Raw genomic sequence first — 14,561 nt, forward strand, 5'->3', positions numbered from 1 at the left:
ATTTTGTACACCAAGCCTTATTGAGAATTTTGATTTTATTGAAACATATTCACATAAACTATATGTGCAGTAGATAGGACTGAATGTAAGAGTTACAGTACACAATAATTTCTCAGGACCTTCGTTGAAGGGAGCACCATTAAACAGAAAAGGGTTTAAATACAGCAAAGAGCTGGAGGGAGGTAAGAAAAAAGATCTCTGGGCTACACTATGGTGATTCACTCACTTACTCTATTTACATCCACCCGGAGGAATTCTCAGTTATTTTTGTCACACATGCATACACACAGGCGCGCCCGCACAGACAGACAGACAGACAGAGAGACAAACACGCACACATACACACACACACACGCACACACACACACATACATACACACACACACACACACACACACACACACACACACACACACACACACGCACGCACACACACACACACACACACACACACAATCTTTCATGAACATGTGCAATTAAAAATTCAAGTTTAAAACATGTAAAAGCACAGCAATAACTTGTGAAGGTCGTTCTTGTAGTTCACTCATTGGTGCCCGCAGTGAAATGTCTCATATTGTGTGCAGGTCTCCATATGTTCGGGTGTAAAAAAAAGCTGTAGAAAGTTCCGTCTCGGTGCTGGGCACTGTGAGACAGCGGGGCCTGTGCCAGGCCCTAATGTCAGCAGCTGAGCCAAGGATGTTTGAGACATTGAGCGGCAGTGGCCCGTCGCTCTGGCAGGAAGTCTAACATACGCAGCAGAAAGTCAGCAAAGAGAGACGCCTCCCTCAGGGGGAAGTGGTATTTCTCCACCAGCACCTCGTACAAGCTCCACGGCCGCAGAACAGCGATCCGACGCAGGTCACCTACACGTCCACGCACACACACACACACACACGCACACACACACAAAAGAAAATAGGTGGTGTAGAAAATAAAAGCATGTTACTTTTAACCCGACTGAACGCAAGAATGTATAATAATTAGACTTATTAACAAACATTAGTGATAATAACCGTAGAATAAGCATTAACCTGTGTATAAGGCCTTACATTTTCAGATCTGTGTGCATAATTGTCATAAAAGTGTCATCAGTGTAAATGAAGTAAGAAAGCTCACCTCTGTTATTGAAGTACTCAAAGGAATATTTCCCAGATAGTGCAATTGCAGGAGGAATCTTGCCCAGAAGTTCAATGATGTGAGCAATATGATCTAAAACAAATTCAATACATTTGTATTGTAATTACACAACTCTCAATATTTCACATATTCTTATCCACTCAAGTGCAATCTGTAAGAACTGAAAGAGAATTCCCTTCACAAATTTGAAATGTATTGTGAGGAGGATAACCCCTTGAGATGAGACATCTCGTTTTCGAGGGGGTCCTTGGGACACAAGACAAAGACAATACAGCACGTGTACATTCACACCCTCTAAAGCCCTCCCTCATCCCACCCTCTAAAGCTCTCCCTCATCCCACCCTCTAAAGCCCTCCCTCATCACACCCTCTAAAGCTCTCCCTCATCCCACCTCGCCCGCCACAACCACCCCGCCAAGTCCTTAGTGAAAACCAGACCATGTATTAAACATAAGACAGTATTAAGAGGCATGACAACATTTAGCCCATGCACATATGTATTTACATACCAGTAAATACATATACACACATGATATGGTCCATGATATAGTCACATACTGTATAAACACAAAAACACATGAGTAGAAAGTAAGGACAAAAAGTATCCCACATGGTAGTATAGAAAACAAAGGACCAGTCACACATGAGAAAAACATTTACAGGAACATTTTACTTGCAAGTGAGTAAAGAGCGATGTTTTAAAGGAACGCAAAGAAATGGCCGATCTTAGAGACCCAGGTAGGCAATTCCAGTCTGAAGGGGCTTTAAATTTAAAGGTACGTCTACCACTCTCTTTGGAGATGTTTGGCACAGTGAAGGAGGGATATTCAGTGTGTCTCAGTCTATAGCTGGGTCTATATGGAATTAAATAGTCCTTGAGGTAAGAAGGATAATCAGTGTACACACATTTAAAAAATAATCTGATACCAGTGGTACTGTCTTCTGGCTTTAGGTGATAATAAGTTCAGTGAGTCATACATTACACAACGATGAGTAGTAAAAGGGCATCTTAGCACAAATCTGCATATATAATTGAACGCAACATTTAATGATTTTTGGTGTGATTCTGATGTATTTTGGTAGACAACATCTGCATAGTCTAGGATAGGTAATATTAGTTGAGACACAATCCTTAACATAATCGGTTGAGTAAAACAATTAATGGAGAGATACAACATTCGTAAATTACAGTTGATCTTTTTTACAACAGAATTAATGTGACACCTAAAGAAGAGTTGTGAGTCAAGCCAAAGGCCCAAGTATTTAATTTCATTAACTAGTACCAATGGAGTATTATCTGAGAATTTGAGTGAAAGAGTGTTATCTTGATTTGATGTAGCTGATTTGGTGGGGAACAGCATGCTGTGTGACTTTTTCTTGTTCAGTAAAAGGTGGTTGGATTGAAACCAAAGTTGAATGGCATTAAAGTTTGATTGCAGTGTGGATTGAATCTTAGAAACAGACACATTAGATGTGTAAATCACTGTGTCATCTGCATAGAGATGAATGTGACAGTCTGAACAGATTAGAGGAAGATCATTGATAAACAGTGAAAAAAGGAGAGGCCCTAAAGAAGAGCCTTGAGGAACGCCTTTCTCCATTATTAAGGACTGTGATACAGAACCATGAAGAGAGACACGCTGACGTCTACAGTGGAGATAAGAATTAAACCAAAGAAGAGAGTGTTTGGAGAGGCCTATTGCATGTAGTTTGTCCAGAAGCAAATAGTGATCGACCATATGAAAAGCCTTAGTGGGGTCTATAAATATTGCACCAGTCGACATGTTATTGTCTAGGGAGGAAAAGACAAGGTAAATTTTAGAAGTGCAGTAGTTGTAGAAAAATTTGGTCTGAAACCAGATTGATTTGGTGACAGAATGGAGAAATCATTAATATATTTGAAAAGTTGTTTAAATATTAATTTTTCAAACACTTTAGCAATACTACTGATGATGGAAATGGGTCTGTAGTTGTTAAGATCAAGTGCATCACCACCCTTGTGTATTGGTGTAACTCTGGCAGTCTTCCACATTGATGGAACCTCGCAGGTGGATAACGATAAATTAAACAGATCTGATATAGGAAATGACAGTACATGAGAGGCAAGCTTAATAAACTTGATCTCCAGGCCGTCCGGATCAGTGCCATTACCTGACTTTAATTCAGAGATTGCTTGCTGAACATCAGAAGGATTTATTGTAGCAAATGAAAAAGAGCTACTAGGCTCAACAGCCGGACTAGAGTAGGAAAAGTTATACGATTGTGAACTACATATAGAGGAAAAATGTTGGTTAAAGGCATTGGCAACTGCAGAAGGATCACTGATAATATCGTCATTGACTTTGATTTTGGTAGCAAAGCTTTTAGTAGAACTGTTAAATGAAGAACAGTTATCTGTTATCTGTCTTACCTTCTTCAAGTGAAAAGCTCTTCCCTGCTTTGGGCTCAAACAGCGAGTCACCAGTTACGAGCTCAAAAGCCTAAAATAAAATATATTTTTTTTATGTCAAAGTGTACTGTACTCTCAAACACACTCCACATACCATATATCAGTGTCATCTAAAATAATGCTTGGAACATTCTAGCAGTGACACACAGGCCTACCATGCAGGCCACACTCCAGATGTCCGCAGGTGTCCCGTAATCACAGCCCAGCAGAACCTCCAAGGAGCGGTACTGTCGGGTTTGGATCTCCTCGCAAAAGTGCTTGTACTGAGAAAGGAAGATCGTCTTTTAAAGTCAGAGAATATGAAAGCTAAGCAACACTGTGTGGCTGTGGTGAGGGTTGCTTACCACCCAACATGAGCTGCCCAAGTCTGCTATCTTTACTGTGATTTTATCGAGGTTGAATTTCTCTGTGGACAACAAATCATTACGTCGTTTTAGGCCTATATACCGGTAACAATATAATAGCAATCTAGGGCCATTATATTTTTTTCATCATGTTGATCCAATACCTGTAGTATTCGCCACGGGAGCCACATAGCCCAGAAACTTGTGTGAGGCGCCCTCTGCTGGGCACACATGGGACTGCGACTCCAAGCACAGCAGGATGTTCTCAGGCTTGATGTCCGTGTGGATGATTTTACAGTGTGTGTGCATGTAGTCCAGACCCTCCAGAACCTATAGAAAGACAGTTGCTTACTCCACACTCTGTGACTCATTGTGAGCTCGACCAAAGTGAAGAGGTAGTATGGCTCCCACTCCTACCTGTGTGATGACCCGTTTGACACAGTTTAAGGAGAGACCAGGGTTGCCCATACACACTTGCCAGCAACGAAGGTCTGGCCCCAGTAGTTCCAGTACAAGGCAAATGTCTTAAGGGGATGTTAAGGTTCAGCTAACATGAAATTGGGTTCATGTCATACAAAGTGGGTCATCACAGAGCCACAAGTCACCACATAGTGCCCAGTGAGATTAAGGTTAAGGGTCTAGTGCCCAGTGAGATTAAGATTAAGGGTTGGTGAGGATACGGATTCCGTTCTTCCCTGCCACCTGGAACTCATCTAGTAACTGAACAATGTGCTTGCTCATTTGGTGGCGAGCAGTTGGACCGCTGGCCTGTCAAAGGAAAAGAAAGGAGGACAATTAGACAGGGACAGAGAACAAGAAAAAGGTCTATGTCTGGAAGTATAGACAGAGAGAGAGATTAGAGAGAGAGAGAGATAGAGAGAGAGAGAGAGAGAGAGACTCACACAGCGTAGCAGGGTCAGCTCATCCTGACCCGCTTGGGTGAAGCCTGTGCCACTCTTCAGCACTTTCACTGCAACACGCCTCCCTGACCTGAGCATCACAAACACACAGAGTCAACACACACACACACACCACGTCTGCGCTCCTGCACTGGACAAGCACAAAGGATCTACGAGGATCTGCTACCTGAGATCATGGCAGAGCCATACAGTAGAGAAGAAGCCCCAGCCCAGTTTGGACACCACTTGATATCTTTTGTTGAAAATGTCTCCTATTTGAACTGGGTGATAGCCACCTGTATGGACGGACACAATGCATAATGTATATTATGTGTCAATCAAAACATATATCATCAGTGGGATGTAAATACCCTAATCCTTTAATGGCCACACTTTTGCTATATAATGCTAATGCTTATGTTAGAGAATATGTTTAAGATTTTTTCAGGCATTCGTTGTAATCCATAGAATAAAATATCTATCAGAGTTATTTCCATATGCTATGTACAGTAGGCTATTCATTCTTTTCCAGGTAGACTGGAAATAAAAGACTACATAGAGTACATAGTAGGAGGGTAGTTATTTGCGGCCTTGGTCATGTTGACAGATGGTGTGTGTTGTGGTGTGTTGATGAAAGGCATGTGCACAGGTAAGGGCTGACCGTAGCAGTACTCGCCGGGATCCTCACGATCCACGGGCCCTTTCGGCTCCAGAGGCCCCAGATGATTCAACTGAGCCAGCGCTGGGATCTTATCAGCCTGGGCTCTGGATCACACACACACGCACACACACGCACACGCACACACACACACACACACACACACACACACACACACACACACACACACACACACACACACACACACACACACACACACACACGTACACATCAGTAAGAGAACGATGTGTGGGTGTGTGGGGCTACCTCACTAGTGTCGAGTTATTAAGAGCAGTCTGTGCAGGACTACTTTTAGACATTCCCCTGTTTCCCAGCGAGTGGAGCGGAGCAGAGGCAGTAGGAACTGCAGGCCAGCATACCTCGCCAGCCAGCGTCACAGCAGAGGCCCTGACCTGCCAACCTGTTCCCTCTGCACCCCAGTAAAATTAGAATGTAGACAGTCACAAGTATGAGTGCTACCCACCTGCGCCACTGCTGTCCATGTAAGTTAGATTACTCTAATTCAGATTACTGACTGTGGACTTAATCCATGGCAGTTTAGTGTAAACTGGATTGATGCATTTCCATTCTATTCAGTTCTGTCATCTACTTTTAGGCTATGCAAAGGAGATTCAATCTGTTAAAAAAAAAAAACTTTGGACCCTGATTATTCATGACAATTTTTATCTTTTGTTTTATCTAATGAATCGCAACATCTTCAAAGTCAACTGTACATGATAGCTGATAGTGTAACTGAGACTACTGATTATACCTGATACTGTAAGTGAGAGTACTATGTAACTGAGACATACTCGACAGTGTACTGACTAAATGTGGATTTTTTTTATCATGTGCAGAACGGTGCAGCAACCCACAGATTTACGTGCAGTGTCTTTTGCAAGTAATCTTCACATTAAGGTCTTTGTTTTGTCATCTATATGGCCCAAGAAGCTAGATGTGAATGGTTTGTACCTGTTGGAACAGCTACACAATCACTTCTTTTATTCAAACCTCCTTCTAAATAAATAATGCTTACATGACAGCTCTGGGACTGCAGAAGCAGTCAAAAACCAAAAACAACATATAAAGCACAAGCACACCCAGGGCTATGCATATTACATGCATTTCAGGACTGCCTGCTTCACTGTAGAACAAGGTAGTGTGCAAATGCATGAGTCACATTGTATGCTTAACATCTAAAAGAATGTCACATTTTGACCTTTATGCATATTCTCATATTCTCAAACAGAGACTTACGGCAAGTGAGGTAGATGGAGCTCTGTGCCTGTGGACATCCTTGCGACAGTAGCGCTCGCTCGTAAAGCTGGGCTCTGACTGTGGCTCTGGAAAAAAGACTTTACAGCTGAACAGGGAAATCCCCACCCACCACCACCTCCATTTCTCTCTCTCTCTCTCTCTCTCAATTTCTCTCTCTCTCTCTCTCTCCATTTCTCTCTCTTTCTCTCTCTCTCTCTCTCTCTCTCCCTCCCTCTCTCTCTCTCTCTCTTCCTCTCTCTCTCTCTCTCTCTCTCTGTTTGTATTTTCTTCCTTTTGTTCTCTTTTTGTGTCATTCCTGACCTATTGTCACATTGTCAGGGAGTCAGTGTCACTGTGCTCATGATAAACATGATCAGACTCATTTCATTAGTATTTGCAACACAAAATGTGTGATTTGCTGGTTGCCCTCAGTGTGTGTGTGTGTGTGTGTGTGTGTGTGTGAGGCGGCGTGTGAAGTCATGTGTGTGAAGTGCTGCCCCTCACAGCTGTGGGTATTTTAAGGGGAGAAGTGTGTGACAGATGGCTGAGGCCGGCCGGCCGCTCTCAGCACAGCGGCGAGGACACGCTGCAGCACAGCACACCGCCGTCCGAGGCTCGCTCTTTTCACCGGCCGAGGGAGGCTTGCTCTTTTCACCGGCTGCCGGCCACACAGCTAATACCATAATAAGTCATGGACACAAGGGCAGGGCTGATGACATCACATGCATTTTGACAGGACATAAGACTCACAAATGTGTGCTTTGTGACTCAGAAATACATTATAGCAGCTGGATAGAACTGCAATAGTATATAATAATATATAATATAGTAATGCGTGTTTTTGTAAATATTAAAATTATTAAATTAAGTCCATAATTTGATGCATTAGCCAGTGCAAGTGCACACAAAAAGGAATGCACATTTGAGACAAAACAATGTTTCGCAAATCATTTCCAATATAGTCAGATGTCATCAAGTGTTTATGACACACTGTCCGTAAGAAGTGGGAAGTTATCGAGTTGCTGCGCTGTGCCTATTGATTTCTCCTGTAGGAACTGGAGAGAGGTTTATTAATATCTCCAGCCACTAGGTGACTGGGTGCAGTCTGGCAAGCGGCACTCTGTGGTAAACGTGAGGCTGTTGCCACTCAGGCCCTGACATGGATGAGACGGTGATAAGCTACTGAGAAATGAAGGTTCCCAGGAGAGCAGGGCCATGAGGCTGCTCCAGACACACACACACACACACACACACACATAATCCTGCAGTGGGGATTCCTGAACATTGTGCATTTGTATTTTGAAACCGAGCAACGTGAGTGTTACGTTTCAAAACTATATTTGCACATCCAAGACATAATAAGGACGGTAATTAATACACCAAGGACAGCGAGAAAGTTAGTGGGCAGAAACACATGCAGTGTACATGCATACAATAGGGCATATTGATTATACTTTGTGAAACTGGTGACACAGTAAAGCTAAATAATCAACAGTTACCTCTGTAAAACATAAAGCTTAATATCTTTAACAATGAACATTAATTAAATCTATGCTTCTGAGGATATGACCACCATAAGAAAACACAGTGAGATCAAATAAACTATTCAGAGGATAGAACCATAGGTCATTATGCGACTTAATGTGGTACTGATATGGTACATTCAACAGAGACATTTGAACTTGAGTAGACATGCACACAGAGACATCTTAACTTGAGTACTTAAGTTGATTTATATTTTTCACCACCACATTTCCTTCTCCTCTCCCTCATCATTCTCCCCCTCATGTCATCATTTATTATGAATAAATAATATATTCTGTTTGTTGACTGCGTGTCAACAAATGCAACATTTGAATGATTTAGAAAGCCAGCCAGGACCACTGGGTCAGGACTCTCTTAAAAAGCCCCACTAAATTTGAAGGTCATTACATGGGAAGGCACTAACCAATTAGGAGGCTAGTGAGAGATGTGATATCCAACACCCCTTTGCATTTACAGTTGACCTGTTTCTTTTTTTTTAGATGATAGCCCCGTTCTTCAACCACAAAAGGAAAACAGACTTCCTCAGCCATGCCATTGGCATGCGCCTTCAGTGTGTTGCTGCCAAGCCTGGTCTGGTTTAAATACCTGGCAGCGAATGAATTTTCCACACATAAACACAGAGATGGGGCACTAAAATAGCACGCTATAAATTCATGTGTCTTTATATACCAGTGTTTAGCGAGCCTGCAGTGTCACTCCTTAAAGCAGATCAAGCATAGACATCAGCAGGTTTAGCTAGCCTGCAGTGTCACTCCTTAAAGCAGATCAAGCATAGACATCAGCAGGTTTAGCTAGCCTGCAGTGTCACTCCTTAAAGCAGATCAAGCATAGACATCAGCAGGTTTTGAGGGCCATTTTATTATTGATATATATTCTCACATTTGGAGGGGATGCTAAAGAGTTGTGATATTGGTGGGATGTTATAAAGGTGACCTGCACTGCACTGCAAAGGTACTACAGTAAAACTAAAGTACATGAACGCACATTCTCTTTGCGGGAAATAAGAGCTGAGAAAATAATGTATTAAACAAATGTATTGATTGTTTCTGTAAATAAGCGGTGCATGTGATGAATTGTCTTCACATGTGACAATGAGATGCTCTTAGGAAATTGAGACTAGGGCAGACTATTCAGCCCAGACAAATGATGGAATATAATTAGTCTCAGTGTAGAGGGTACCACAGGGCTCCCAGAACGCCCCCCAAATGACCTTCAATAAGTCCTCTCACAACAGTCTACATTCTTCTGCCATGACATCGTGACCAAGTTTGAACACAAACAAGGGGACCTGCTCGGCCTCGTGCTGGGCATCAAAGCACAGAGAGCTGCTGCTGACAGTGCTGACCTGGTTTGAGTTTCCCAGCACCTCCACCTGCCAAAATCCACTCAGGTCATGAGAACAGTCCAGCTGAGTGCACAACCAACAGCTTTCTAATGTGTTATACTGTACAGCTATCAGGTAAACATTGATGTCCAAAAAGCACGAAACAATGACAAATTCACCAATATGTACACATGGGTGGACCTGCAGAGGACTTTATTGTTTGCTTTGCATGAACTACGCTCTTCATCCGAGATCCGACCACAAAAAAGCAGTGGTGATGCAGTACATACAACTCTATTTACAATGCCACTGAGAATGGCAGTGACATCAATCCACAATTTCAATTCCAATTACATTTAGATTATCACCCTTCCAAACTTGCAACGGTGTACATTATTTAAAAGCCATGGAAAAGCATTCATCATGTTCAGCATGGGACTGATGTAGTTTTGTAAACATGCATTCATTGAAAAAAAAACATGGAATATTCCAACCCTTCATTCCTTCATTGTGGAAAAACTGGGAACCAGGGACAGGAGTGAGAGGAGACATTTTATAAAATGCTTTTGACAGAAGCTCCAACTTTTGGTCTTTAATTTTAAATTGAGAAGCTGTTACAGCAGCAAACTGTCAAAAATAAATAAATTAATAAATAAAATGGACTCAGTGATATAAGTAATCGTGTTTGACACCTCCAGTAAAAGCGCCTTAAATATACTTCAGCCAGTAAATGACAATCGCTAAAACTCTCATTTTCATTTCTGGAATTTCATTAATTTGGGTATGCATTCTTTCAATTAAACCAGTAAACATAGGGATTTCTATAACCTGAAACATTCTGAACAGCATTTACTTTGAAGTGGTGTCTTTTGGGATCAACAACATATTCTAATTACTTTTATATATTTAAGTACTGTGTTTCAGGTCATTTTATAATATGTTTTTTTACAATCTCCAAACACCTAGTTAAGTGTAGTTGCTGGGTCAATAGTTTAAGAAAGCTGACATCTGGTGGTCACTGGGGGAAAATAAAATAAAAATTTTATTTTTATTTTTTCTGTTTTTGGCTCTCTTTGGTTTTTGAGATCCAGTTTTAATTCAGTTTAAACTTTGCTTCACTTTGCTTTAATCATTTTCATTTACTATGTGCTCTAGAAAAAATATTGGGTCAATTGAGGTCACCTTTCCAATTGTTTAAATTCTTATATTTTATATAACACCTATTCATTTTGATGTTTTAAGACCTGTTGTGTTTTGGAACACTCAGGGTAACCCCACTAAGCTACAATTATGCAATTTTATAAGAGCCCACAATACTCTCATGAATAAACTTTTAAAAAACTTCACAAATCACTACAGAAGTAAGACACAAAGGAGGACAGCCAGGGAAACAGAAGAGGACATCAACTCTCATACTTTTCCTGTTGCACTGACTCTTTCTATGTTTATACCAACATGAAATCCCACTCAAGCACTTGGTAAACACCAGTGCTATCGACATCGTCAAGTCCTCTCATACAAATCAGTCTCTCTTAAAGGACAATTCTCTCAGGAACGCACCGTGGGCATACACGTGTGCACACAAGGGTGATGTGAAGTAGAAATGCCCAGACAAATGCAGATACAGTAACTTGCAGAGAACTGGCAAAGAATACTGTAACAGTGGCCATGTCAAGTCCTTCAAGAGTCGCTGCTGAGGCTTAAAGCCTCATCTGGTGGATGATGATGGAGACCAGTCCTTCAAGAGTCGCTGCTGAGGCTTAAAGCCTCATCTGGTGGATGATGATGGAGACCAGTCCTTCAAGAGTCGCTGCTGAGGCTTAAAGCCTCATCTGGTGGATGATGATGGAGACCAGTCCTTCCTTCATACCTCTGCCAGCTTCACCCATCTCCGTCTCCTCCTGTCCTCCGGCACTCTGGACAAACATCTCCAGCTCATGCGGAGGTCATTTACAGTACTCGCCAGTCTTCCCTTTGAGTGACCCAGCTTTCTGCCAGTTATCCAGAGTCTGCCTGACCTGCATCAATCAGAGTCGGGCTGAAATGTCCAGTGTGTAAGGTCATAGGTCAGTGACTTTGTTCTCCACGGCGGCAGCGATCTGCTGGAGCCGGTACCCCAGCTGCATCTTCTGGGCCGTGGGGTCCTCTTCCAGTGCACTAATGATCTACAGACACACACACACAAACACAGACACACACAGACACACACACACACACAGACACACAGAGACACACAGAGACACACAGACACACACACACACACACACACACACACACACTCACACACACACACACACACAGACACACACAGACACACAGAGACACACAGACACACACACACACACACACACACACACACACACACACACACTCACACACACACACACACAGACACAGGGGCACATGTCTGAGCTTTCTCTTTCAGAGTTTCAGATAAGACATGTCATGTGTAGAGTAGCTGTTTTATTCCAGCTTTTCTAGGTTAAAAGACAAAGGTGAGGAGCTGTTGTTACATTACATTTAGCAGACACTTCTTGACCAAAGTGACTTACATATGTCAGCTATATTACAAGGGATCACATTGTCCCCGGAGCAACTTGGGGTTAAGTGCCTTGCTCAAGGGCACAACAGTGGAAGCCGGGAATTGAACCGACAACTTTCAGGTTACTGCACCATTGTATCAACAAAAAATTGTAGCAACTGTGTGTGCTCATGTAGACAGAGAGGGGAAAAGATGTAAACACATACAGGACGCTACGCACTGTGTGTGATCTGCTCATTTGATTTCATAAACTCACCTGATCATAATATTTGTTGATGTACTTGTATAGCTCGTGCAAAGCCACAAGGCAATTCACCTCGCCAGAGTAATTCTGAGAACGAGACACAAAGAGATCATCAACTTCATATCAGAAGGAGACGAGTGTTTTAGTCATAACTTATATCAGTACTGGGAATTGAAAGAGAACAATCTGACAACAGCAACTTCCAGGGGAAGGGCAGATGAATCTAGCACAATTGGTGAAATGGTAGGAAATACCTGATGACAATAACAACATTGCATTTATATAGCACTTTATCAAGGCACCCAAAGCACTTTACAGTGAATGGGGAACCTAACTAACCACCACCAATGTGTAGCACACAGCTACTGTACACGTTTGATACGCTGTTATTCAATGTCTAAAAGTTAACTGCTGAAGAATACGTATTAGTACTGAAGATGTTTTTTGGCTGGGGGTACTGCAGTCAATACTTGGACAGGACTATCACACATCAGACTATAAGAGATGTGACAGTGTTGATGTCATCCAGACTCACCCTTGACAGCTCTGCAAGCGCAGAATTCATTTCCTGATCACTGGCTGAAATCGTCTGCCTGATGTCAGCATAATACCTTAAACAAAAAAAATCATGATCCTTAGCACTTAGCCACATTCTATATGCCCCCGATTCTCATTCTCAACATCGAACATTTACAACTTAATTGAGCGACCAGACAGCCAAGCCGGCCGGTGTGCCTCCATGCATCAGTTTATGTGTGAGCGGTGCCAAACGGCAAGTGCCAGGCTCCAGGATGCGTTGGTGTTTGCGGTGAGCAGCGGGCAGCTGGGCGGGCAGGGGGGGGGGGGGGGGGGGGTGGCCTCTGCCCAGCCGGTCTGTTCCGTGCCCAGGGCCAGGAGGCCAACAGGCTGGCACATTCTCACCTCTCCACCATCTGCTTGTAGCGCGGGATGTCTCTGGCATAGAGCAACTTGTTAATGGGGGAATCCTGAAAAAAAGAAAAGAGGGAAAAATACAGCACACAATGACAACACAGCAAATAAAAAAAGCTAGCTTGTAAAAAGGGCTTGGCTGACTCCCTGCTGAGGCAGGAGACATAGTAAAAGCTCACACTGCTTCTATAAATAGCCCTCCTTCATTTGTCTCTCTAAATACAGTCACTATCCTACTAAATAGCAGAATTTACAGCATCTACCATTCCTTTTTTATGTCAGTTGTAAGTGTTGAAGCTGCACATTTCTGCTGAGCAGTAAAGTGATGTTGTATATACAATATCCCTCTTATATGCTTAATCAGTCTGACACTCAACCATCAGAATCGATACAAGAACTACAGTAGATAACATTGCCAGCGTCCCTGAAGAGACTTTGTATTAGATCTATGTGTAGAGTCTAAATACATCTGGATCCAGTGTCTTATTTAAGCGATAAGCCCCGAGAGGCTGTAGGTTACGCTGATTCTACAACAGCTAAGGGGTGTTGTTAGGCACGACGCGCTAGCGGAGAGCCTAAAACCCCCCTTACTGTAGCTGTTGTAGAATCAGCGTAACCTACGGATTTGAGTGGCTTATTGCTTTTCTAAAACTGTTACTATAAATACCTGGCAAAGTTTCATAAAGTAAAGGTACAGCAACTAGAAATATAACAAGTTATTCCTAGATAATAATTTTTCCGCCAAGAAATATATTTCCTCTATCTGAATGGTTGCCAAGCAACATCGAGACGCAGCTACCAAAGATCCTTGATTACTAGCTCCGCTTTAACCCTCTCTGCAGCTACTTTAACTTTTGTATCAAGTTGTGGTAGTGCAGTAATATAGAACGGAATGCGGTCAAGGTGTATGTTTGTGCTGGATTTTACAACGGCATTGAATGTGATTCAGCCAATCACAATCAAGGACCGGAACTATCAGTTTTAAAAAACACATGCAGGCCATATCTATGAGCATACTTATGCTGCAGTGTTCACTGTGTCTGCTCACCCTGCCCAGCTTGTGGTCAGCAATGGTGCATGAGTCCATGAAGGTCTGGGCGATGACCGACAGCACGGCATCCACATTATCAGAGGTGTGCACATCAAAAATGAAGTGTGGGTTCTTCAGTATGTTGACCCAGAATCTTAGGGGTAGGCTAAAGAGGGGAGATGGAATAAAACGATGACTCAAAA

General features: G+C 42.5%; 2 protein-coding genes across 4 annotated transcripts in view; both read right to left on the reverse strand.

Annotated features, from left to right (window-relative positions):
• Positions 1-398: 398 nt before the first annotated feature.
• si:ch211-220i18.4 (SRSF protein kinase 3) lies at positions 399-6,802 on the reverse strand. Its single transcript, XM_042099072.1, has 12 exons — positions 6,744-6,802; positions 5,490-5,593; positions 5,016-5,124; positions 4,832-4,919; positions 4,610-4,697; positions 4,347-4,453; positions 4,094-4,259; positions 3,930-3,991; positions 3,741-3,848; positions 3,547-3,616; positions 1,117-1,209; positions 399-863 (listed from the first exon to the last, which is right to left on the reverse strand). Exons 1-12 carry the CDS (start codon positions 6,779-6,781, stop codon positions 679-681), a joined length of 1,218 nt encoding a protein of 405 aa, XP_041955006.1. The 5' UTR covers positions 6,782-6,802; the 3' UTR covers positions 399-678.
• Positions 6,803-9,808: 3,006 nt separating this feature from the next.
• The window catches only part of plxnb1a (plexin b1a), a 47,868-nt gene continuing 43,115 nt past the window's right edge, over positions 9,809-14,561 (reverse strand). For all 3 annotated transcript variants that reach the window (XM_042098985.1, XM_042098983.1, XM_042098984.1), the window contains 5 exons: positions 14,377-14,524; positions 13,320-13,384; positions 12,934-13,009; positions 12,411-12,485; positions 9,809-11,777 (listed from right to left, as the gene is read on the reverse strand). In XM_042098985.1, coding sequence (XP_041954919.1) covers positions 11,673-11,777; positions 12,411-12,485; positions 12,934-13,009; positions 13,320-13,384; positions 14,377-14,524 — 469 coding nt within the window. In that variant the 3' untranslated portion in view covers positions 9,809-11,672. The remainder of the gene's footprint in view (positions 11,778-12,410; positions 12,486-12,933; positions 13,010-13,319; positions 13,385-14,376; positions 14,525-14,561) is intronic.

Source organism: Alosa sapidissima, chromosome 7, assembly GCF_018492685.1.
Source record: "Alosa sapidissima isolate fAloSap1 chromosome 7, fAloSap1.pri, whole genome shotgun sequence".
NCBI lineage: Eukaryota > Metazoa > Chordata > Actinopteri > Clupeiformes > Clupeidae > Alosa > Alosa sapidissima.